Source organism: Sander vitreus, chromosome 9, assembly GCF_031162955.1.
Source record: "Sander vitreus isolate 19-12246 chromosome 9, sanVit1, whole genome shotgun sequence".
In the NCBI taxonomy this organism is placed as follows: domain Eukaryota; kingdom Metazoa; phylum Chordata; class Actinopteri; order Perciformes; family Percidae; genus Sander; species Sander vitreus.
Window position 1 is genome coordinate 11,867,899 of NC_135863.1, and position 24,699 is coordinate 11,892,597.

Sequence of the window (24,699 nt, forward strand, 5' to 3'; positions counted from 1 at the left end):
AATGCTTTAAGCACTTATTTATTAAATTAGAAACTTTCAAAACCGAAGCAGAGGGACAGACACAGAGCTGTAGCGGAGCCAAAGTAGTGCAATTTTTTAATTAATTAACTTTATCGGTTATCAGGCAAAAATGCTGATTTAAAGATAATCTGCAAACTGCCAAAAAATGATCGGTCTATCCCTAATACTTACCTGTACCTTCATTCACTTTGTAGGATTCACTGTGTTCTTTTTAATTTTTTTTGGCCCATTGTGGCATGTGTGTAGCTGTGCATGTCTATGCCCACAGTTTATATATTTTGGTCCTGCTCTCATTTCATGCTTATGGTGCACATTTCCATCTCCCCTGCCCTTCGCTGCCTTTCTGAAGCTCAGTAATCAAATGCATTAGTATTAATATTGCATTGGGAAATGAGCCAAATTTAAAGCTTGACCATGTCAAAGTGAGAGTCCCTGTGACTGCCACCACTCAGTTGAAATTGTGCTGGGTCTTTGGCTGTAATTACTGGAGCCTGGCAACTGGTTAATATCGGGAGTGATGGCCAGATATTAAAAAAGATATTTCTAACTAAAAATATATTCATTGCCCATTAGTGGGAATAACCTAGAATTTATTGGATAGACTTTGTCACAGTCAGGCACACATTGTATTTCTTTACATGCATTTGCTTAAAGCTGTTTTGAGTATTAAATGTTAAATATTTTAATTCCACCTGATGGCAGAAAGCCTTGTTACAATTATGTCTAATAAGTAAAGTAATGTATGACTTACATATTGGCAAATACTGAACAACATTGGCTTCCCATTAGGGTTGCACTTGATGAATGTAAGTCATTTTTCACTCGCCTTTTATGTCTGGTTTAGAGGACCAGCTTCTGGGAAAAATATGCTCATCTTGCTGCTATACAACTAATCTTCTTATGGTAACACTTGGGAGTTGTAAGTTAAGTACTTTACTACAGGGCTACTTTATAATACCATTGCCCTGTAAATTGTGCTACTGAGAATTTGATGATGCAGCTCCGTTGTCACAGGATTGCTGCTAATAATGGTGCCCCCCTCATTACAAAGGCCAACGGGTCAGCAAAAGGTGGTTTGGTGTGTTAGCATACAGTATTAAGTTACTGTTGCCAGTGGTGGCAAATGAGTTGGTAGTGCTTTTACTTTTCCAACGCTTATCTTGTGCAAGCTTACCAATCACTAACTTTTGCTAATTAGCTAGATTTCCCTAAGAAATTAGTTAAATTGTTGCAGTCGTCCTAGTTAACATTGAAGTACGCAACACATGACCATTGGCAGTTTCCTCTTGATCACAAGATGATGATGAAGATGATGTGGAACCAGCTGACGTAATGGTTTATGAATCGATATGCCTCTCTGGTAGCATTGCCAGAATGCTAAATACTCTCTCGTTCCTCTGCCCATTTCGAGAGGCAAAGTGATGAATACTTTTAGCCAGAGTTGACAGGTTTTCCCATGGAGGTGCGACTAGCAGGACAAACTGCTGTGCTTTTTATATCATATCTTCCTTTTAAGCTAATGGTTGCTTCAGCAACATGTTGGCATCTCTGTTTAGAGTTGCCTTTGCTGTTACGGTTAAAACTTTGCTTTGGTGAGGTTTTAGCCTTTCCCTATCCCTCAGGAATTCATAAAGACTGTGTAGGCATGTATGTATCTTCTTTTTATGCTTCTTCTATGCACTTGGCCTTAGGTTATGTTTGGCGAGGCCGTTCAACAACAATAGCTGTTGTAATTGTGTTTTGAAGTTTGTATAGCAACCAGAGGTGGAGATAGAAAGCCATGCCCTAAAGGGAGGGCCATAAATCATAACCAAGGCACTTTGTGAGCATGCATAGAGTAATTCCCCACAGGCACGACAAGATTCCCTCTACCTCCACCAATGTTTACAGTCAGAACAATAGGGGCATCATTCAGAGGTCTCCTAGATAATTTGATACCCACCCATTCTCTCTATTCATGTTTCCGTATTTCCCTCAGTTCTCATTAATGACATCACCTGCCCTCCAGGCCAAGAAAAAGGGGGGGAAAAAAAAGAAAGAAGAACAAGCAAGAACACACATGTTGGTCGTGTGTGTATAGTATTGTGTTGAAAGATGAGCTGAGCTCCTGAAAGACTTTTTTTCTGGCATGGCATCGCCACAAAAGACCTATTGTTGATCTATCCCTTTGTGTTTTTGTAAGTGCACGTTCTTGAATTTCTCTGTTTTGAAGTTCAGATGTGAAGAATGGGAGTGTTTTCAGAGGCCAGTAGCTGTATACTGTGTGTTTGTGTCATAACTGGGGTGTGCTGCATGCGTTTGTGGTTTATTTTAAGTGTGCATGCTGCTGCATTTATCTTTCTGTTTCATTTCGCCAGTTGAAGAGCTTGGTCCAGTAGCTGTGAACGGTGGTGCACTTGTATATGTCTGCTGTCTGAGGTGCTTGGTTACATTGCAATTAGCTGTGGTTGTCTGTCTCTCCCACAAGGCCTCAGTCAAACACGTAGACCTTTTAAAGCCCTTTGTATATTAACCTTTCAACTCCTCTGACAACTTAGCAGCATGACATGGCTGACATAATCACTGATTTTTTTGAGAAAGGTGATTTTCATTTTTTTTCTTTAGATTGTTGTTTTTTTTTTTTTTTTTACAGCCGACGTACCATCATAGTGGGTTAGTCAGTGTTGCCCTCATTTCTACTCCAAATAACATATTATTGTTATTTAATTATATAATATATTTTAGAGGTGTTGAAATTAATCAAATAATCGATGCATTGAATCGTGGACATGGACGATGCTGCATCGATAATCGGCCGGGCCATAATCGATTATTTCTGTTTACAATGTAATGTATGTCTAACAACCTTTCTGTTTACATATTTTGTTATGTTTTGCACATTCAGGAAGTGCCATGTGCTCAGTGCTGTAGTTTTATGTATCCAATTTATTTAGTATCAGAGCACTGCAGAATGTTTTTGTTTTTGAAGCTTGAAAAGCTATGAATTAAATATCCTATATGGCTTTAACAGAAAAAATGTATTTGACGCATCGTGATACATCGATATATCTAATCGAATCGCTGACATGATAATCACAATCGAATTGGGAGATCAGTGAAGATTCACACCTCTAATATATATATATATATATATATATATAAATAATTATGTAAGAGAGGCAGTTTAGAAATTCTGACTGTATATCCCTCCATTCCATTGATGTAGTTTGCCTGTAAAGTTGTCTGTCTTAGACTGTAATTCTGATCCTGATTGCATCTGAATGATGCATGAGATTGTAACTGTCAGTCAGTTAAGCTATTTTTTAAATGACATTGAGTTCACATTTCAGACACTGACACTCGTGTCAAAAGTAACTCGCAGTGAGTTAGCAGGTAAGGGTTTTATGAAATGTTCAGGGACAGTTTGAAAGTGAATGTTTGATGGTTCAAAACTGTAAACATTTGTTGACAGAATATTATCTTTAACCTTGAGGTTACCCAAAAAAAAAAAAGTTGCTTTAGGGCATCCACGATAAACTGCACACTGTCTGCACAGTTTGTACTATATAGTGCCCCGTTAACCACCCAGTGTGCAGGTAATTAATCTCACTTCTAGAGCGTCGCCCTCGCCCCTCGTGTGGGCTCAGCTGAGTAGCATCCCTCCAGCTGAGAGGAGTTCAGTGTCTTGCACAAAGACACTAAAGCAGATCAGATGCACCTGGGTCTTGTCATCTGGGTCCTCTGAGAAGGAACAGTTTTGTGTTTAAAGCTTGATTGCTGACACAGACATTGCTTTCATCAAGAAATTGACAAACTCATTAAATTCATGTCGTGGTTGTCTCTCACGTCTCTTTCTTTATCTCTTTATTCATGTATTTTTAATTAAAGAGTATGTGTACCCACTTGGTGGTGGCTCTGTGCTGCACCAGACATCAATGAGGTGTGTGTGTGTATTTGTGTGGGTGTGGGTGTGGTGGGAGGCTACCCTAGTCCTTCTGTGTAGCTTGGGGGATTAATGGCAATTTGACTAAAACAAAGAGACGGTGCCTGGAATATCATTGGGTGCCTTTGTAATTACAAGGCATTGAGAGAAGCAAATAACGACAAGATCCAGCAATTAGAAAAAAGAAAAAAAAGAAAACAGTGACTCCCCTGCTAATTAAGGGATGTGAGAGGACCCTGGTTGAGAGATGGGGAGGTTACAGGGTTTGGGGTATGTGATATTTTGCTTCCAGTAGCGTCACCGACACCCTATTACCTTCCTTCCATTTATCAGCAGTAATGAGAGGTTGTGGAAAGCACAGCTGAGTGGCCTAGTCTGTTTTTGGTTTTGTTTTTAAATCAAAATGATAGATAGATAGATGGATTTCTATTGAAATGACAGTGTTACAGCAGCAAAATATCAAACACACAGCACACATACAGAATATACATGAAATAATAGGATACAATATACATGAAATAATAATATGGGCAGTCCTTCACCTTTTCTCTGCAAGTGGCTAAGAGCATCCTGTCAAATTCTCAAAAGTAATACACATAGTTTGGCACCATTTTATTTAGGCATTGTTCTCCCATCTAGAACTGTTGCAACAATCAAACTATTATGTTGTTTTACCTCAATGTCCCAGAATGTAAATGCTAAGTAGTCATGTTTGTTATGTGCGTAAAAATCTATTGTGTCTGTGTTCGGAGCTATGATTGTGGATTGTGGAAAAACAGTATGAATGTCAACCAACCCCCCTTGGATAAAAAAAAGAGAAGGGAATTACAAAAATGTCTAATTTTTCCCATCTTTCTTCCTGTCCTTTTGCAGAGTGCCAAGCCATCCTGCGTGAAGATCCCAACCTTCCCTGCGCAGTTGGGGCCTCGGCTCTCCAGCCAGGTGAAAGATCAGTCCCACCCCACCCCTCCCTGCCCCCCCCTTCCCTACTAGAGCCAAGATGGCCACCAGCGGTGCCCCTCGACTCTCCTTGCCGCTCCTGCTGCCTGCCACCACTCTGCTGCTATCACTGCTGCTCACCGGCTCCCACGCCTTATGTAAGTATCAAGATTCTGACTGGAGAACATTTCCTTCCTGGAGCCTTTTTATAGGGATAGTTCAGCTGCTTTTCGCTACTGTCAGTTTGCTTTTGGTGAGCATGTAAAGGCATGTATTACTATCTCAAATTGTTGATACCTCATCTTGGAAAGGCTGTCTTCATCTCCAAAAGATATGTTGTTTATAGGAGGTCTCTGCTTCTGCCTTAAGAAAATAAGAATTTCAATACAATCTTAAGAGCTAGGTTTGACTTGTAATCCTAAGTGGCATTCTTACTTCTGCATTTGTATTTGCAATATACTTAATAATGAGTGAGCATGTATGCTCCATGATTTTGCTCAAAGACTACAAGGATAGGTAGCTGTTGATGGACAAGTTCCCTTTTGAAAAGACTGAACATTTTAAAATAATGGATGTCTCAAAATATTTACCATTTGGACAGATGTCTGTCCGTATAAATCATCCTCCATAATCTTCCCCCTCCTCTCCGTCTGTGCCTCTTGGTAAAACATTTGCTAAGGCAAAAAGAAAAAAAATAGTTCAAGTTTCTTCATATTGCACTTAAATAACACAGTAAGTTAATAATTATAAGTTGATAAAGTGCTTCTTAAAAGAGGTATACATACACCTTATATGCACTCAAATTAGCAAAATGCAAGATGCCATATTCGGATGCAAACAAACTGCAAAGCTTGATTAAGTTTGCAAAGACATAATGAAATGAGGAATTTCTAAACAAAAAGACCAATAACAAATTGTGAGCAAGATAATTAAAATCTGTCTTAAAATGGCACTTAAAAATGTCATCAGACTGAGCCAATGTGACATTTTAGGCATACTGCTCCACAGTGTAGGTGCCCCAACTGAAATTTTGAGGAATTTGAGTCGTGCCAGATTTTCTGAGGTGATTTGCGAGAGAGATTGCATTTTTTGCCTTGTTCCATCCGTCTGTCTTTTCATTTGTCTGAGTTTCTGACATTCATTGAGTGTGTTCTCGGTGGTTCAAGATAACATGAGAAGGACTTGATTTTTCTCACGTTGCAGCAGAGCAGAGCAGAGTTGTCTACTTTTAATTGCATGTTTGTTTGTCTGTTAGTATAATTTGAGTGCCTTTCAGCTCAGCTGGCTGAAAACATCTGAAAGTGCACTCAGACAGATGTCAAACAAATGTCTTTGTTCTCTTCCTTTTTTTTCGCTGACTGCAAGGCCACACACTCGTTTTCAGAGTGAGAGGAAAGCAAAGGCCCAAAACATTCTCTTGACATGTTGCATGATGAAGACAAAGTTGGTTGCATCTTCTCGTCTTCAGTTTAATTGAAGATTCACTATGTTAGACCTCAGTTTTTCACCTCCACTTGAACTTATTCACAGCCTCTGTTTGATCCCACTGGTTTAAATAACATGCAGTGCAGTCTGCTTCATCATTGATGGAGATTAGCGTTCCCCCACTCTCTCGCCCGCTCTCTCGCACATGCGTGCGCACACACACACACACACACACACACACACACACACACACACACACACACACACACACACACACACACGCACACACACTTACAAATACACTAACAGCAGGGCTCTCTCTCCCCATCTGTCAGTATCTGCCAGTCTTTGTCTGCTCTGCCTGTGAATATGATCGCTGTTTTTGTTGAGCTCTCTCAGTCTGTCTCATTGTCTCTTGCTCATGTTCACACGTTTTTTTCTTGTCTACCCCCCTCCTTGAGACACACACACACACACACTCCCCGCTGTCCTGCCTCATCTCTTTTTGGGGCCACACAGAATTGCCCCACAATTATGTCTGGAAATAGATGCACACACTCACAGTCTACCTTCTTTTGCTCTTTCTGATTGTCTTTCACACCTTCATGCGCACACACACACACACACACACACACACACACACACACACACACAGACACACCCACACACACATGCACACATGAATACACTAAGCCCAGTGGTGCAGTTGTCCAATTATATTCACTTCCACCTGGTGGACTGAGAGCATTGAGGAGGGAGGGGACAAAGACACCAACCTCCACCTCGTATCAACACTTACCAGGCTCTCACAACACACACACCCACACTCAGTGGATGCCACCCTTTTGCAGAAAAGCCCAGCTGAAAGCATGATGTCATTCGTTCCTCTCACACCCCTCCCTCTCTCTCTCTCTGCCGTCCATCCCTTCCATTTAAACTCATAAATCACAGTGAGAAGGAGACATTTTTAATCAAAAGAGAAATGAAGATGGCTTAATAAATCCGCTACCCCAGCCGTAATAATGCTTGGCTCCCTGTTTGTGTACATGTTTATATCTGTTTGCATGGAATTTTTGCATGCAGGCGCACACATACGTGTGTGTGTGTGTGTGTGTGTGTGTGTGTGTGTGTGTGTATAAAGGCTGCATTATACGTGCGTTATGTGTTAGCTGTCACCTGAGCTTTGTCATAGGTGGCTATAACATATTTAGCAAGTAGATCTATACATTTTGTCATAGCACAGCTATAAAATAAGATGGTAGTGCCTTTTTATTTTATTTATACGAAAAACCCAAAGTAATTGTACTATTACTAGTACTAAACATGTACTATTCATATATTTTTGTTTGTGTGGACCTTTTAGCTCAATTGCCTGTCACCCAAGAGTCCATAAATAACAGTAATTAAGAAAAATAATTTTCTAACAACCCAGAGACTTTTCTAGTAACAATAAAGATAAAGACCAAACCATCAAGCTATCACCATATGTGTGCATCCATGTTTTGTTTTGTTTTTGTGCTCCAAAACACTTCCCAACAAGTATATTATTTACTTTTTTCATAAAACATTATCAAAGTTAATTTCTGTCATTGGGCATTAACTGGCAATCATTTTGAAAGTGGAAATTAAATCAACTATTTATAGAATTTATCCAAAATTGCAACCCAGGGTGCTTTTTAGTCATGATTAAAGGAGAAAAAAACTTAAAACATAACAAAGACCCAACACAACTGAAAGTTGTAGGAGTAAAATTGTAGGAGTCTTTAATTTTTTTTTAAAACTTCAAACATCTAAAGGTTGTGTTTCTGACACTGTAACAGAGGCTGATTTAAAATTTCTCTGTGGATATTGAAAGTGTAAGTAATTACAGAATTTATTAGACGTATGAATACCATCTTGTAATTTTTATTATTTTTTTAACACACACACACACACACACACACACACACACACACACACACACTCATACACCGGACTCAAAGACCTTTGGGTGCCGAGAAAGACTTTAACAAACCTCGGCTCAAACGTACAGCTCTGCCACTTTTAACAATTCCAAGTATGACAAGTCATATACTTTTATTGAATATTATGCTTTAAAACTACAAGGGAATTTTTTTGCTGTTTTCTGTTGTTGTCCATTGGGGGATGATAAAGGTGCAACAAGAAGCAGAGTTTGTAATCTGGAGGAAAGAGTGTTTCTTTTGACAGGAAGACGAGGTTAGTTTTTTGCATTCTTTTCTGGCCTTTCACTTCCGCCTAACTTATTCCTCCTCTTTTCTTTTGGCCTTTCTGAGTCCTCAACAGTAGCATTCTTGGCAAAGTACTCGTAATAGTAATTGGCCAGAACTCACAGTGATGGGTTGAGGGTGTTCAATTATTTATATTCCTTTGAAGCTGCCAATTGGAAAAAAGAAATGCAGCCCCTTAGTCGAGCTGTTATTTTCTTGTTCTTGTTTCCTACATCTCAGTCTCTCTTTCCCTCTCCCTCACTCACTCCTTATCTTTTCCAGTGAAATTACATTTGATCCAAACACTGTCAAGTTAATTCTGTCAAATTCAATTTGATGTGCATCCTGCTGTTGCATATTTGGCCCCATACTTTTACTTTTTACAGTTTTCCACTCAAATGAGGAGAAAACAAGTTAGTCCCTGCCTCAAGTAGCCTGTTGGCACTGTCTGCATTCTGAGAGTTGTTGTAGGTTGAATTCTCAGACCTGTACACTTACAAATGGTAGAGGTAAACAATTTGATTTAGTGGTGCAATAAACCATCTTTCCTCCTTTTTTAGAATTCCTTTCAAAGGACCTAAACCTTCAGTTTTGTATTCACTATAAAGTCGACAGTTTTCTCTAAAATTGGTGTGCTCCAGGTGTGAGCTTTGGGTGCATCTGCAGTCAAAGTGGTTGCTTGCTGGACATGTATGAATGTTTTCCCTACAAGACGGCTAAACAGTGTTGAAAAGAAACCTCCACATTGAACTGACTTACAATGCAGTGGATGCCCATTGACTTCCAATTTGGTTCCGAAAGTTAAAACATTGTGGCAATAGTATTAGAAAATATTGAGGCAATGTAAGTTCTTTTATTGAAATAAAAGCACAGTTTTGGTCAGCACAATTGATCAAATAGCCCCAATGTTCCCCAAGCTTGCATCTACAGCTTTGGGGATACTTACATTATATCTCTTCTTTTTTTGCCATTATCTCTCTTTCTCAGTCTCTTTTCAGTAACATGCTCCAGTAGTTTGAGCGATGTTATATGAACTCAGTTTGACAGAACAATAGGAGTGATTGAAGTGCGTGAAAGGCGCTATCCCTCTGTGTTTTTTTTCCTGCCAGCAGAGATTAATTCAACACACCACCAAGGTGGCTTTCACAATTGTAATGCCTTCAATGCTTTGAACAAGTTTAGATCGTCAAAGGTTTTTAAAACTATTTTCTTTATTCTTGTCCTTTTGTTTTGATCAGACCTATAGCACCTTTGGCAGTTGGAGGTGTCCTCTTCATTTAATGAGCCAACAAGTATCAATTGCCTCAAGTGAGTCTCTAAATTACACAAAATTCTTCCCATTCCACCTCCACTGTGAGCTATGTTGCCATTTTGAAATCAGACACATACTTAAGCTTAATTTCCCTTCCCTCTCTCTGAGGAATTTACCCTATTTACTTCCAATGGGCAGACTTATACTACTTTTTTCTTAGCCTTCAACAATGGTTTCAATGGGACCAATTTGTGAAATTTACTAGTTTGCCACTCTTTTTAAAAATGCAGCTTCGCTGTGACAGCAGTGTGGTCGGCAACGTTTTTCACCTCTAGGTACTCGCACTCCAGAACTTATTTTATACTGGGTTCCCACATCCTGGCACAAGTCCCTCATGGACTGCAAAGCCTGAGCCCTGCGAGTTTGCCTGGAGTGCAGTCGACATGGATGGCAAACTGCATGATGCAATGGGGAAGGCTTTGCACAAAAACATCACATCTTTACTCATTGTATTTACCACTGGTCCCTGAAATCTCTGTTTTCTCAAAACAAGTGAATACATTTCCTAATGAAGTAACATAATTTAATTTATTGGCAGTTGAAATCAGTTGCTTTGAGAATTGTCTTAAAAGATGTGATACTGTTTTTAAGTTAGGCCTTTCTTTCCACTCGTATCATGAAAATGTCATTTCTTACATTTTTCATTAACACGTTAATTAATTAACACGGACATTAATTAGCATTACTTAATGCATTAATAATCATTAATTAACCGTTAATTACAGATAGATAAGGTGTCTAATAAACATTTATAAACAATGTTCATGTTTGTTCATGTTAACTAAGGTATTAATTGATACATTATTTACCATTAGTTAAGGCCTTAACTAATTGTTAATTACAGTTAACTAAGGTGTCTATTTTAACATTAGTTAGAAACTGTAGTTAGCTGTTATTAACTATCATTTACTACAATATTGCTCACAAAGAGCATTAATAACTGGTTAACTATGGTTAAGTGATGTTTTAGCAGCACTATTATGCATTTATCAAGTGATAGTTAGGGCCCTATCTTGCACCCGGCACAGCACAGCAAAGCCTGATGCAAGTGTCTTTGCTAGTTTAAGACCGATGCAGTTGTCAATTTCCCCTCCAGCTCCCACATCGTTTAAATAGTAACTGCACCTGCGCCCATCTTTGCGTCCATGGGCGTGCTGGTCTTACAGTGAGATGTGTTCAGGTGAATTCTTGGCATATTGATATCTTGAGGCAGTGGGAAGTTATCGCGCCATTGACCAACAAAAACCTGGTCTTAAGTCAATAGCACAGCATTTCATTGTTATTTAAACAGCGAATTAATAAAATGTGCCTAGGCTCGTGCACAGCGCATGCACACTATGCTTGTTACACACACACACACACACACACAGGGAAGCGCAGCAGCACACAAACATGCAAACGATTAAAAATAAAAATATTACGGTGCAAATCCGCCATCATAATAGCAATGCACCAAGGTAAAAATGCGCCTGGCTTTTAAAAGAAATGGGAGATGACACTTTGATTGGTTTATTGCATGTTACGCCCAAAACACACTTATGAATTAATTAAGACACTAAGTACAACCCTTTTGAACCATGCACCTGGCGCACGACCCCTTTTTTCCGCCGTCAAACTAGCAAAAGGTGATTTGGACACGCCCTAAACGCACCTGCACCATGCGCTTCACGCCGTGCGCTTAGATCATTAAAATAGGGCCCCTAAGGTGCATATGTTCTCAACTTTACAATAAGGCTATCAAAAAGCATTACTAACTGTTTAGTTATGGTTTAGTAATGCTTATTCAGAATTATTATACATTAATCAAGTGATAGTTAAGGTGCATATGTTCTCAACTTTACAATAAGGCTATCAAAGAGCATTAATAACTGTTTAATTATGGTTTAGTAATGCTTATTCAGTATTATTATACATGAATCAAGTAACCAGTTGTGGTTAAGTAATGCTTGTATAGCATGCACAATAATGTATATAGATTGGGCTTTAAGTTAATGTCCATATGAAGACAAAGGATCAAGCAAACCTCTGCATGGAGACTATGGAGTCTTTTCACTGATCTCACCCTCTACCAAAAGTAAGTCATACGTTGGAGGATAGACAGATATAGTGGACAAAAGTATGTGCACAACCATAACCCGTAAATAAAGAATAAAGACAGTTTTCTCATAATGAGATGGCTTTGCTGTGAACCTAAGTGCTCAGATTATGCTCATTTTCAGGTTCATAATTGTATTTAGAGTTTATATCAGAATAGGTTTACATGGTTTAAAGGGGTGATAGAATGATTATATAGGGTATTTCACATTGTTCCTTAAGATCTAATAATAGGGTATTTAACATTGATTTGGCTGAAAATGTCCCGGTTGCTATTTTATGGGCCCTTATGCATCCCTGTGTTTTGGTCCTATTTGGAATGACAGCTTTTCTTCCAAATATGGTATGCTCATGAATATTTAGATGAGCTGCGCGCTGATTGGTTGAGCGAACCACATACACATACATTGGAGACAAGACAGCAGGTCTCATATTTCAGACACTGCAATGTTTCGTTACTAAATTCACTTCTGAGACTTTTGTTATGCGAGAAATCAACTATATAAAGCTCAAATATGGGCCGTTTTACGAAAATTGATGGCTAATTGCAAATTTGGTAAGATGTGTCTGACTTTATGAGCTCCACACAGTCTGACGAGACAGCGGCAGCCCGCTTCGCTCCATACCTAAGGCAAAGTCACCATTTCTGGGTTACTGGACTACCGGGGCTCGGGGCTCCGCGGCATGTATATCACAGTTACCCTAAGGTCTTACAAAGCTTAGCTAACACTTTGTCCGATTTCAATTTAATGCATTTTTGTGAATTTCAGATGTCTCGTTAGGAGGAGGTAAACTAGCTCTCATTGATAAGAGCTCCATCCAGCTCACTCGCGGACAAGAGGCGTTTATTTCATTACGATATATTTCAAACATATATATCGTTTGTTTAAATAACTCAACACACATATCCATTATAAGATTAACTGGAACCTGTGGTAAGAGATTGCGGGCGTAACAAGCTCACTGACCGTGCTCTCACTCACACACACCGGCCATTTAGCAGGAAGAGGGGAGAGAGGGCAGAGAGCTGCAGGCCCTGGAGCTCTGTCAGGGCCTCGGCATTTGGTAGTCCAATAACCCAGAAACGGTGACTTTACGCGGGTACGGAGTGTGGGCTGCCGGCCGTGACGGCGATCCATCTAGCTCACAGCGGGTCTGTGAAGGATGACACGCTGGGCGCCGAGGCAGCACCGACTGCTGTCACGTTAGCCTGCTGAGCTCCTGCTGAACTCCGACACATAGTCAGACAAAATTTGCAATTAGCTATACATTTTTGTAAAGTGGTATATTTGACCTCTACATAGTTTAATTTCTCGCATAAAAAAGTCTCAGAAGTGAATTTAGTAGTTAAATAGCAGACGAACAATGTATAAAATTTCTGAGCTCTGCATGACCTAGATTCAGAAGACTAAGCTGACCTCAGGTCAGTGGTGTAGCCTATGTAAATGTTGGGGCGTGACAAAGACTAGAGACTAGAGCCAAATAAGGTAGGAGTTAAGGAGTTGATGTCAACTTTTAGCTTTGTTGAGATTCGCTCGTTTTCTGCTGCAGTTTCAAATTGTGAGATTTGCAGAGGAAAGAGGTGTCAATGTGATTTTGAGGTTCTATGTATGTCCTATTTACCCTCCAAACTGTCATTTTTCAACTATGACGAGGTAAAATGATTAACTGTTAAGTAATGCTTATTACCATAATAACTAATGTAAATAGCATCTTACAAACCATTACAAAATGAATCAATCAATACCTTAATTAACATTATCAACATTTGTAAATGATAGACACTTTAGTTAACCATTATTTCCAGTTTAGGCTTATTAGTACATTAACTAATGTTAAAATAGACACCTTAGTTAACTGTAATTAAGTTAGTTAAGGCATTAACTAATGGTAAACAATGCATCAGTTAATACCTTAGTTAACATGAACAGACATGAGCATTGTTAATGTTTATTAAACACATTATTTAACTGTAATTAATGGTTAATTAATGCTTATTAATGCATTAAGTAATGTAATGTTACCGATTTGTCTTCCTACAAAGCTGATTTATATTCACCAGGCAAATAATCCTGCCTCTCTTATTAAATTGTTGAAAGGCAAATATAATTTTAAGACACTATTTGAGGTTACAAGATGGACAATTTTCCACTTTGTGAACTGCCTTTACAGTCCAGGTGGCACAAACTCGCTTTGAGAATTATTATATTCACAACTGCTTGGCACCCTAGCTGCCCCAAGAGCAAATCCCAATTAGCCTTTCTTCCTCATATTTTAATTGGAAAAGCCATTGTTTCATTAACCCTTAAGCTTGCACAGCCATGGTAAAGGTTACATTGGAATGGAGCCTGACCCAAACATGCCCTGTGGAATATGTCTATAGCTGAGATTAGTTTAGACAGACATTTTGTTATCCTGACTGGCAGAACATGCTTATTTCAAGCAAACATTCAAGCAGTTTCAGAAATTCACACCTCACCAGTGTAATCACAGTATTAATTCAATTCAATTTTATTTATAGTATCAAATCGCAACAAGAGTTATCTCGAGACACTTTACAGATAGACTAGGTCTAAACCACACTCTGTAATTTACAAAGCCCCAACTATTACAGTGATTCCCTCAAGAGCAAGCATTAGCAGTAGCTATTGCGACAGCGACAGGACGCAGCATGATGCAGCCGGACACTGTAGGGAATCGCAGAGCGTAGCTTGGTGTAGTAGGTCCACAGCGACAGCTGCACCCAAGCTGCATATTCTAGGTGAAGAAGAAACATAAGGACTCTGGGGAGTAAACTCTCCAGAGCTAGGTTAGTAACAAGCATTTCTGGGACTATGATGGACACAAAAGGAAACAAGTGAAAGAGAGAGCAGCTCATTGTGTCCTTGGAAGGAAGGAACTTCCCCAGCAGTCTAGAGTTATAATAGCATAACTAAGAGAGGCAGGCTAAATTACTAAATTACATGGTTTTCCCCTTCAGTGGCACTATTTTAAGTGTTCTGCTACTTTTGTTTCATAATAGGCACTACAGATTTCGACAGCTGCCAGGTTTAGCTGATACTATTTCATGGAAATGTACTGCCCTCTGACAAAATTAGTTACATGATAGATGATCTCATTTTAGACACCACATTGTTGACTAAGTTGTTAGCCCAGTTGTTCATCTTCTAAGTTGAAATATGTTGATGCCACCAAATTGTTTACTCGCAAACAATTTTCCTATCAGAAAATTGGCAACAGACTGACCAACTGGTTTTCTCTTCTTTCTCTCGTCTGGTTCAAGTTTTTGCAGCAGTCTGCTGTTCTTTGTTGGCAGTGATTGCGTGTGACAACCTCCAGACAAGACAAAGCAAGACGGCTTTAGAGTAAAGGCTTGGTTTCCATAGCGATGGCCCTTGCCCAGGCAGCCTGTGAGAATTGGTCCTGATTGATGTGGCTTGGTTGTTAAGGCCTGGAGGGGTGTGTGGTCGTGAGTGTGTCTGTTGTGTGCTGATTTTTAGGGTTTTAAATCAGGTCCAGGATTGACGGACAGGCAGCTCTAGCAGCTTGGCGTCCTGCGCTGAGTCTTTTGGATAGCAGTTAGGCAGTTGCTGCAAGCTGGTTAAATCTCTACACCTCAGAGGTCCACATGGCTGTAGTTCAACATCAGCAACATCTCTGTGCACGTATAGTCAGTTATGACGGGGTCCAAGCCTCCCGGCGCCAGTCGCCCCTGACGACCCGGGAAGCGTGCAAAACCGGGACCCAAAGCATAATGGTGGGGAGGCAAACGTTGGGAAATATCGTCTGCGGTACGTTGCTGTTGCAAATATCCCATTGATTGAGTAAAAGGGCCAAAACTGGTCTACGTTGACTATAGTCGTTCTACCTCAATTATGTCGCCCCCTAAAGGTCGATCATCACCACGTCTGGTATAGAGACGTAGAGTGGCATGTCGAACAATAATCTCAAGTTTTGTGATGATAGCATTTACTGCGGCAGAGATATTGCCATTGCAAATTTCCCATTTAAATGCATTGAGTTATTTGCCAAAATGCATCTACGTTCATTATAGTGCCCCCTAATGGCCGATCCTCACCAAATTTAGTACAGCGCCTCGGAGTGGGATGTCAAACAATATGCTCTGATAACTATTCATTTGGCCGAGATATGCTAAAGTTTGTGTTTTGTGGCTAGCTTCGGAAATTAGTTTGGTTGTAAATTGTGCATACTTTAACGTAGTCTTTTGATAACTGTTGGTCAGGTCCATCTGGAGATGCTACGTACCAAGTTTCATGCCAATAGGTCGCACGGCCTAGGAGGAGATAGAAAAAGTTGGTATTGAGCGATATTGCGAAAAGACTTCTTAGCAGAAATGGGTGTGGTCTATATCAACCGATTCAGCTCGATTCAAGGAAAACATGGATGTAAGGCTTTCAAATGTGCGATGTGAAATGTGGGAGTTATAGGCAAAAACACGTTTTATGTCATTATAGCACCACCTAATGGTCCATATATGTACTTTTTGGTATGTGAGGTCCATGAACCATTCTACATCTACACTGTAAATTTGAAGTTGCTCACATGTGTAAGTGGTGAATCCAAACCTGGGTCCCATAGGCCACGCCCACTTTAACGAATCAGTACCCCACTGTAGGGGTGGCCTAAGGAGTGGCTCTAGATGATACCCTAAAAATTTCGTAAATATCGGATGAGCCGTTCATGAGATATAAACGTTTGGGACTTGTAGCGCCCCGTAATGGCCAATTTTCGTACAATTTGGTGGGGAACCCCAGAGGGTCATCAACATTAATTTTGACCAAGATATGGCAAGGTTTGTGTTTTCGTAGCTAGCTACACAAATTTGGTCATACGTAATTTGCGCAATGTTTATCGATAAAAATTCTTTTGATAACTTTTTTCAGGTCTGTCTGAAGATGCTATCTACCAAGTTGTGTGCAGATCGGTCGCACGGTCTAGGAGGAGTTAGGAAAAGTAGGTTTACAATAAATCGCGATTTTTCGGGCATAAAAGTCTAGGCAGAAATGGGAGTGGCCTATATCACAAGATTCAGCTGAATTCAGGGAACGTGTGGATATGTGTATTTTTTATGTGCGATGTACCGTTTGGGAGTTATAGGGCCAAACACGTAGCTCTGCTATAGCCCCATCTAGTGGTGCACATTGTTTTGTCCGAAGTCCGTGCAGGGATCTGGACCAGTCCTGAAAAAGGCCCCCCCCCCCCCCCACCATGTATGGTTTAGGCTGAAGCATCTGTTTTACGTGGAGAAAAATAATAAGAAACCTTAGGAAAACAATAGGGTTCCACAGCCCTGCTGTGCGAACGGCGTAGCTTTGCTACCGCCGGTTCTTCCAGACTTGGGCTTGGACCCCTAATAAGTAGAAATTGTCTAAAGTTTAAATTAGACTTAGTGCAACAAGAAGGTTTTGAGGATTTTGGATGCTAAATTGCTCCATTGTCTAGTCATTGGTTGTTTTGTTTTTGTTTTTTTCTTGGCAGTGCCTGTGTGTGTGTGTGTGTGTGTGTGTGTGTGTGTGTGTGTGTCATGTGTCTGCTGTTTGGCTAATATGAAAATTAAATTCAATCTCAGCCAGGATTATCTAGTAAATCCACTTTAAATTAGTAACACACAGTCATTCATATTGTTCCATCTACTTTGGTGACATACTAATTAAGACCAGACTATATTTGCTAGTATACTGTATATAGAAAGCAGAGTGTCTGTTGAGATAAATAGGCAGGAAGTGGAATGAAAATATGTGGTAATACACTTTTAAACTTGTTGCTTGTATCAAGAGCAACTACGAGTACAACAGTTACAAAAAAAACTAAATTGATGTCATTCTCATTGCATCCTCATCCTGACCACACACTCTTTCCAGACTGCCACATAAGTGGCAGGATAAATTAGAAGTAGTTTGCTTGTAGTAATACCACTAATTGTACCAAATGTTCTTTTCAGACATTGCTGGGGAAAAAAAGGTATCTATGTGCTGTGAAAGGTACCTATTTGTAGCAAGATGGATAGTGCCCTTTTCCCAATGCTGTGCCTTTCTCTGCAAATCACTGAATGGATGTGAGTCATTTTGTCTCCCACTTTGCTAATTCAGCAGATAATGGCTCCTATTTATGACCCAAGAAGCTTTTCTCCATCAATTACTGTATTAGTCATAAAGCCAGTCCCCTCCCTCCTCTTATGCCCCCTCTACCAAACGACAACAGAAAATAAGTGTAAATGGAGCTGTCTCATATTCACATACCCACCTCCCACACTCCACCACTTTATAATCACAGTGCTGGTGTATTCTGTCTTATCAGGTCCAACAGAGGTAGCGGACAGTAGCAGGTGGTAGCTGTATTAGCTAAACAAGCCTCTGTGTGCACAGTGTGAGTTTTTTTTTCCCTTCCTGCTAGCCGGTCGTGTTTGCTAGGATCTTTTTTATTCTCGGGTCCTTGTGAAGATAGCCGGCCCCCATTGCTGGTTATTTTAGCCCAGGCCATGTCCCCCTGCCAGACAGATAAAGACAGGTCTTGTGTGCTTATCTGGGCAGTGCCGTACCTCAGTCTGTCTGAGGGAAGCTTGGGGAATATTGAGAGACTTAGGTGGAAGGGACAAATGGCCACTGCGGGTGCAATGTCCTTTCAATGTCATCTCTGGTAACATAACGCATACCGTTGGGTGGAGGCTTTTATACAAGGTACCTTACAGCAAAAAAGTGTTCATTTTTAGAATAGGTGACACCAGTGGGATCAATCCTCAACAGTTCTGTGCTCTGGGAAACACTTGTATATTCACACAGAAAGTGGAGGACATTCTGAAGTATATTATGGAAATATATTTAAAAAAAATTCCACATTAAATTGTACAACTTTGACTTACTATAAAACATTATCTAACTCTACTTTTACCCTAAAGATGCCCAATGATTAAAGGTGCTAATTGTAGCATTTTATTGTAATGCCAGAACAACAAAAAGATTGAGATAATACAAATACTGCAAATAAAGAAGGTTGCAAGCTTCAACACTACACTAATTTAATAGCATATTAATAGTTATGTTACTGAAAGTAACTTATTTCAGGAAATCAACTAGATTGCTGTATATCACAAAGTTGCTTTACCACACCTAATGTGTAGAGGGAGTGGTTATAGGATAAAGCTTCCAAATAGGAAGCAACAGGTTTCATTGGAAATCTATTTTTAGTTTTTAGCACATATACCACTAAACTGAGATGAAGGGGATACCATCATCTTCTATGGTAAAGGTAGTTTTAGTTGATTGTAGCAGGGACTGACATATCATATGAATATCATATATAAATGTTTAAATCAAACATTAAAGAGAAAAAAAAAATGAAAGTACCACGTTTGATTGCCCACAAGAGCCAGTGTGCGGCAACTTCTTGTGTCCATGATGTACATTCTGAACGCAATGCATGAAACCTTATGAATAAGCTTCTTATCTCTTGATAATATGGCATGGTCTATGCCATCACTCATTATTGCACTCATTAAGCACTTTAATCCCCTACACCACTCAACATGTTCTACCCCGCAGTTACGTACCAAGGTTCATATCCCGAAAAACGAAAGGCTCAAAGTCAACGGTAACTGGCAGCAGAAGCCCAGAGGCACACAGCCGAGGAAAATAATAATAATAAAAAAAAAAAAAAAGGTTAATTACGCCCATCAGAGTTCAAACAATGTTATTTTGTGTCTCTGGTGCTTCCACACGCATACAAACTTGGAAAAAAAAAAAACTCTATGCTGTTTTGAGTGAGATACGGGTTTCTGAATGTATCCTGCCTTTAGTCGCCGGGTGAGCTGGTCAAAATCGGCAGGTCCGTCTACGTCATCGGCCAAAACATTTGAATATTCCCACCATAAGCGTCCTGCTGAATTTTCTGAGTCTCAGGTTCTGCAGCAGACTCCCCTTCTTCTTCAGGATCCGATTCTGGTTCGAACGTGTATGGTTGAACTACTGCCGTCATGTCCGTAACTTTCACGTGTAGTTCTATCTAGTCAAGTTAGTCTACACTCTCCCCGTTACTAATGTCTGTGCCCAAGCACTGACTGAGTATCTACTGCGCATGTGCGACTCCCAACAAAGATGGAAAAGAAGTGACATGTCTCACTCTGTAGCTAAAACAGAGAGCTCAACACACAGGGTGAGGGTGTGCAGTACAACAAAAATATGGTGTTTTTTGAAAATTAAACCACATAAACCTATTCTGGTACAACCTCTAAATACAGTTATAAAACTGAAAATGAGCATAATATGAACACTTTAAATTATGATGATGATGTTCAAATAATGTTAAATAGAATTAAACTACCTGAATAGTGTAAAAAAAAAAAAGAGAGCAAAAGTATGAGAGGAGACCGCAGAACTAAAGCTATACTTATGCAATATAATAATGTATAATTCTATGGTTTTCAGTAATGGCATCACATCACGAAACATCACTTTTGGACACACGTCTGTGTGAAAAGTGACGACAGATTATTGTGTGACAGAAGACTTACGTATTCAAATGTGGACTGACTATTGTCGGCCATCGTCATAGGTGAGTCTCCTTTATATGAAAAGGGATATCTCTCACACACAAACTGTTAATGTCTCTACTTTATAGGCCAGCTTCCCAGTTTCTACTGTAGCATTGCCTCTGCCTTTGTCCAGCTGTAAGTATTGCCTCACAGCTCATTTAGCAGCCATGTTAGACATTCTCAGCTGTATTTTACTTAACCATCTTTTTACCATACAGAAAAATCTAGAAATTTAGTGAGACTCGCTAACTCTTCGTCTCATAGTTATTAAATGTTGCTTTCAACAAGAGCATAGATTTGGGTCTTGAAAATCTGTTTTGTTTTGCTCACAGTGTATGTGATCAGTGCACACTACACAGTGTCATAAATATCTGGACACAGGACGTCATATATAGTTCAAGGGAGCAGTGCGGAACACCACAGATAGTGTAGGGTATCAGTTTACGACCATCGTTTTCAAAATGCAACCAGCTAGAATGAATGAAGTAGCTTGGCAGGTATAAGTGAGCATCCTCTACTGTAGGGAGATGTTAGCATTGTGAAGCTTGATGCAGCAGAAGGGAGAACAGTTTTTAAAAGTTAATGTTTTGATGATGACACTTTCTGTCCTGCCCTCCCCCTTCACATCATCTCCTCTAGTCCCTGGACCTCCTGTCACCACCTCTCCTCTTCCAGCTGTCTCTTTACCACTGACCTCACCACATCCTCCTGCAGACCTCTTCCTGTCAACCCCTGCTGTGTCATTCTTTTTCATTTGAAACCATTTTCCTCTGAGCTCCCTTGCTTTCTTTTAACCTTCCTGAGGTAATGTTGAAAAAAAAAACTATATTCAGTACATCCTGATAACATCCTGAATCTGTCAGGAGTTAAATTCAGACTGACATGCGGGCCAGGCACATTTATTTGTACATCTATCTCATCCTATGAAGAGAGGGAGAAGGGGACTGGGTGGAAATGTCGAATGGTCCAGGGCAAAACTAATCAAAGAGCGCTGGCCTTCTGCACAGCCACTGCCACAGGCCTGCTCTGTGTAAATCCCTCTTCTGTCTCGACAGAGGGCACATTGTAAGGGGAGGTCAAATGCAGAGGAGCTGTGTTGTGTAGTTTCAGAATGGAAATTGAGATTGTAAAATACCAAAAGGGATCATTGTATGCACCAAACAAATAAGTTAGGCCTACTCCTTGAAGCTAGAGAAAGGCTGCAGCGCTCATATCACCACAACCTCCAAAATATATACTCTTGTGACATATACAGTAGTCAATGGTGATTTATTTTAGACTTTTTGTCTTTGATTTTCTGAGTAATCTTTTTCATCTATAATGTTATTAGAATGTTGGTTTTGTTAATGATTCATGACAACTGATGCATTTTTAGAGAGTGGAGAACACCTCTTTAGCCAATGCTCCAGTTTTGGACTTGTTTTGAAGATTACAAAGTTACAATTGTGCATTAAGCAACATTTAAGTTATGTGCTGCAAATTAAATTGTCTACCATGTAAATGCAAGATATGTGGATGCAGGATAATCATACTAGGAGCAGCCTCTCTTTCTGCCACACTACATATTATCAAAAACCGTCCTCTCTTAAATATTTCCATACATTATAAATTAGTAATACTTATTTGTAGGAGATCTTACGTGATTTGAGAGATTGAAAGACGATTGTCAGGTTGCAGAAATCGTCCTAAAGCATTACACTTTCGGTAATGAAACCTCTCATGTGTGTCAGGGAATGCGACCTCACCAGGGGCTATTATTTTAACCAATGTAGAGTTAGATTTAAAGAGGGCTAAGACATTTTTTGAAGGCTGTAACAATCATTGCAGTTTCATTTGACCATCAGAAGGCCAGGAATCAATATTTCCAACATTAAAATGATTGCCAGCAACCCTGCCCTTTACTTCTTATAAAAGTTGAAGAGTTTCATCCATGCCCTTCGGCTGGTTTATTTAACTCTGCATGTTGTCTGTCAATGTGCAACACTCACAGTAATGATAATAATACATTTTATTTATATAGCGCTTTTCATGGTACTCAAAGACACTTTACAGTAAAAACCAGCACATATATCACATTAAAAACAGATAAGCCTAATGTGTGTGTAAAACAAGCATATTAGAAGCAATTAAAAACAATGAAACCAGTAACTATCAGGTGAGAAATGTAAGACTATTGTGTGTGGAAAGCTAATCTGAAGAGGTGTGTTTTGATTAGTGTTTTGTGTCCAGCCTGTCAGAATGATGTTTTATCATATATGACAATTTAATTCACATATGGAATTAAGTCAGCATGTTAATTCTAAAGTCTTAGATGCACAGTGGGAATTACACCTTTAATCCTGGCAGCGTAGTTAGTGTCACGCTCTACACCTTGAGCAATATTCTCCAAATTACCCAAGAAAAAAAGTAGACAAAAATCAAAGCAAGATAAGACTAGCTCTGTTCATCTGCAGTTAAGGCTGCTGACTATAGTGTGAAGAAAAAGGAATCATAATAGTTTTTAATGGAACGCATATTTTTTATCTGCATAATGAGCACATATTCTTGCTTTCAGCGATAATCTTGCATTCCCGGACATCTAAGCTTGTAAAATCAAGGTTAAGTGTGTCTCACACACTCGTAAGCAGGGCAGGAACACATTCTGGCATTTGTTATGATGTGCATCTTATATAGAGCCTCTTCCACTTGAAAAATACCCAGCTGGTTGAGGAAATTGTGAAAACTCCTTTTTAAGATTAACTAGCCACCAACCACTAGTTAAAGTTCACTGCTTTTACCATTGTGTGCATCATTTGCGTCAGACATATTTGGGTTGTTAGTTGGGGGCGGTGATATGAACTTTGCATGTGGTGCCTCCGCTTTCCTGAAGCGGTACACTCACACTTCTTTTCATTTCCCTTGTCCTACACTATTTCTTTTTGCCTCGTTCTTTCTAAAATATCCGCTCTCTATCTCTCCTTATTGATGAATGCAGATACGCTCCTTCATTTTTGTTTATCAGTGCCTGAAGACTGGTGTTGGCCCATGGTCCCTTAATTATTAATTTGACGTTATGCACTAGCCGTTTGATCATCCCCACATATCTGTATGATTCAGATTTAACGAGTTCCCCAGGATACTCTGTTTCTCTCTCTCTCTCTCTCTCTCTCTCTCTCTCTCTCTCTCTCTACGGCTTATACTAACTGTAGATGGACAGTTTAACTAAAGAGTCTCAGTTCTATGAGCCCATACATTGTTACTATGTGTGGTCCAAGTGAGAATTGAACCTCTGATTGTGGCTTTGTCAATGCTATACTCTATCCTCCAGGAAAATCAGTCTCACTTTTGAAAACTTATACAATGTCAAATTAAAACAAAAACCCACTTTTACTGCCTTATTATCTTAATGCCATTTTCTCAGGGTTTGCTACTGTACTGGTTGTATCCAGACTCCCATTTTCCCTATGGAGAGATCTTTCAGCTACTAATCATCAGCACCTTGGCACAAAATCAACATATAAATTCACAGCGCTGTGATTTACACACTGACTTACATAGCACTGAAATTGGGGTACTAGATAAGGAAAGGCACAGTTATTTAATTCAACCCAATGTGTTGTGTTCTGCAGGGGGTGATTCAGGATGACGACGTGGCCACGTGTTTAAAGAGGCTGCCCTGTTCAGGTTCAATGGTCAAATCCCAAGTGTCCCATAGTTGGAACACTTGATTTAAAGTGCCCATCTTATGCTCTTTTTCAGGTTCACAATTTTATTTTGAGGTTGTAGCAGAATAGCTTTACATGGTTTAATTTTCAAAACACACCATATTTTTTGTTGTACTGCACATTGCTGCAGCTCCTCTTTTCACCCTGTGTTCAGGTCTCTGTTTTAGCTACAGAGTGAGACCTCTCACTGCTGTAACATCTTTGTTGGCAGTCGCACATGCGCAGTAGCTAGGTAAGGATCACATCATCTAGCTAGCTGTTTGTTTCTACAACTTCAGTCTGTACAAGGCAGGATTAGCCAGGAGACTTCTTCTAAACAAGGGCACACTTCCAACTTTGCATGGAATACCTGCAGAGTAGGGACATGTAAGTAGTTCTTTTGTAGATTATGGTGAACTAATGTGTGTTGTAGCAGTGTTTTGCCATTCGGAACGAGCTAGCATGCTACAGTTAGCCACCTCGTTTTGGCTAGTGACGTAAAAAGCCCTGCTGATTTTGAACAGCTC

General features: G+C 39.7%; 1 protein-coding gene across 3 annotated transcripts in view; it reads left to right on the forward strand.

Annotated features, from left to right (window-relative positions):
• Positions 1–24,699, forward strand: part of ptprsa (protein tyrosine phosphatase receptor type Sa) — a 185,894-nt gene that overhangs the window by 36,932 nt on the left and 124,263 nt on the right. For all 3 annotated transcript variants that reach the window (XM_078258753.1, XM_078258755.1, XM_078258754.1), the window contains exon 2: positions 4,817–5,040. In XM_078258753.1, coding sequence (XP_078114879.1) covers positions 4,944–5,040 — 97 coding nt within the window. In that variant the 5' untranslated portion in view covers positions 4,817–4,943. The remainder of the gene's footprint in view (positions 1–4,816; positions 5,041–24,699) is intronic.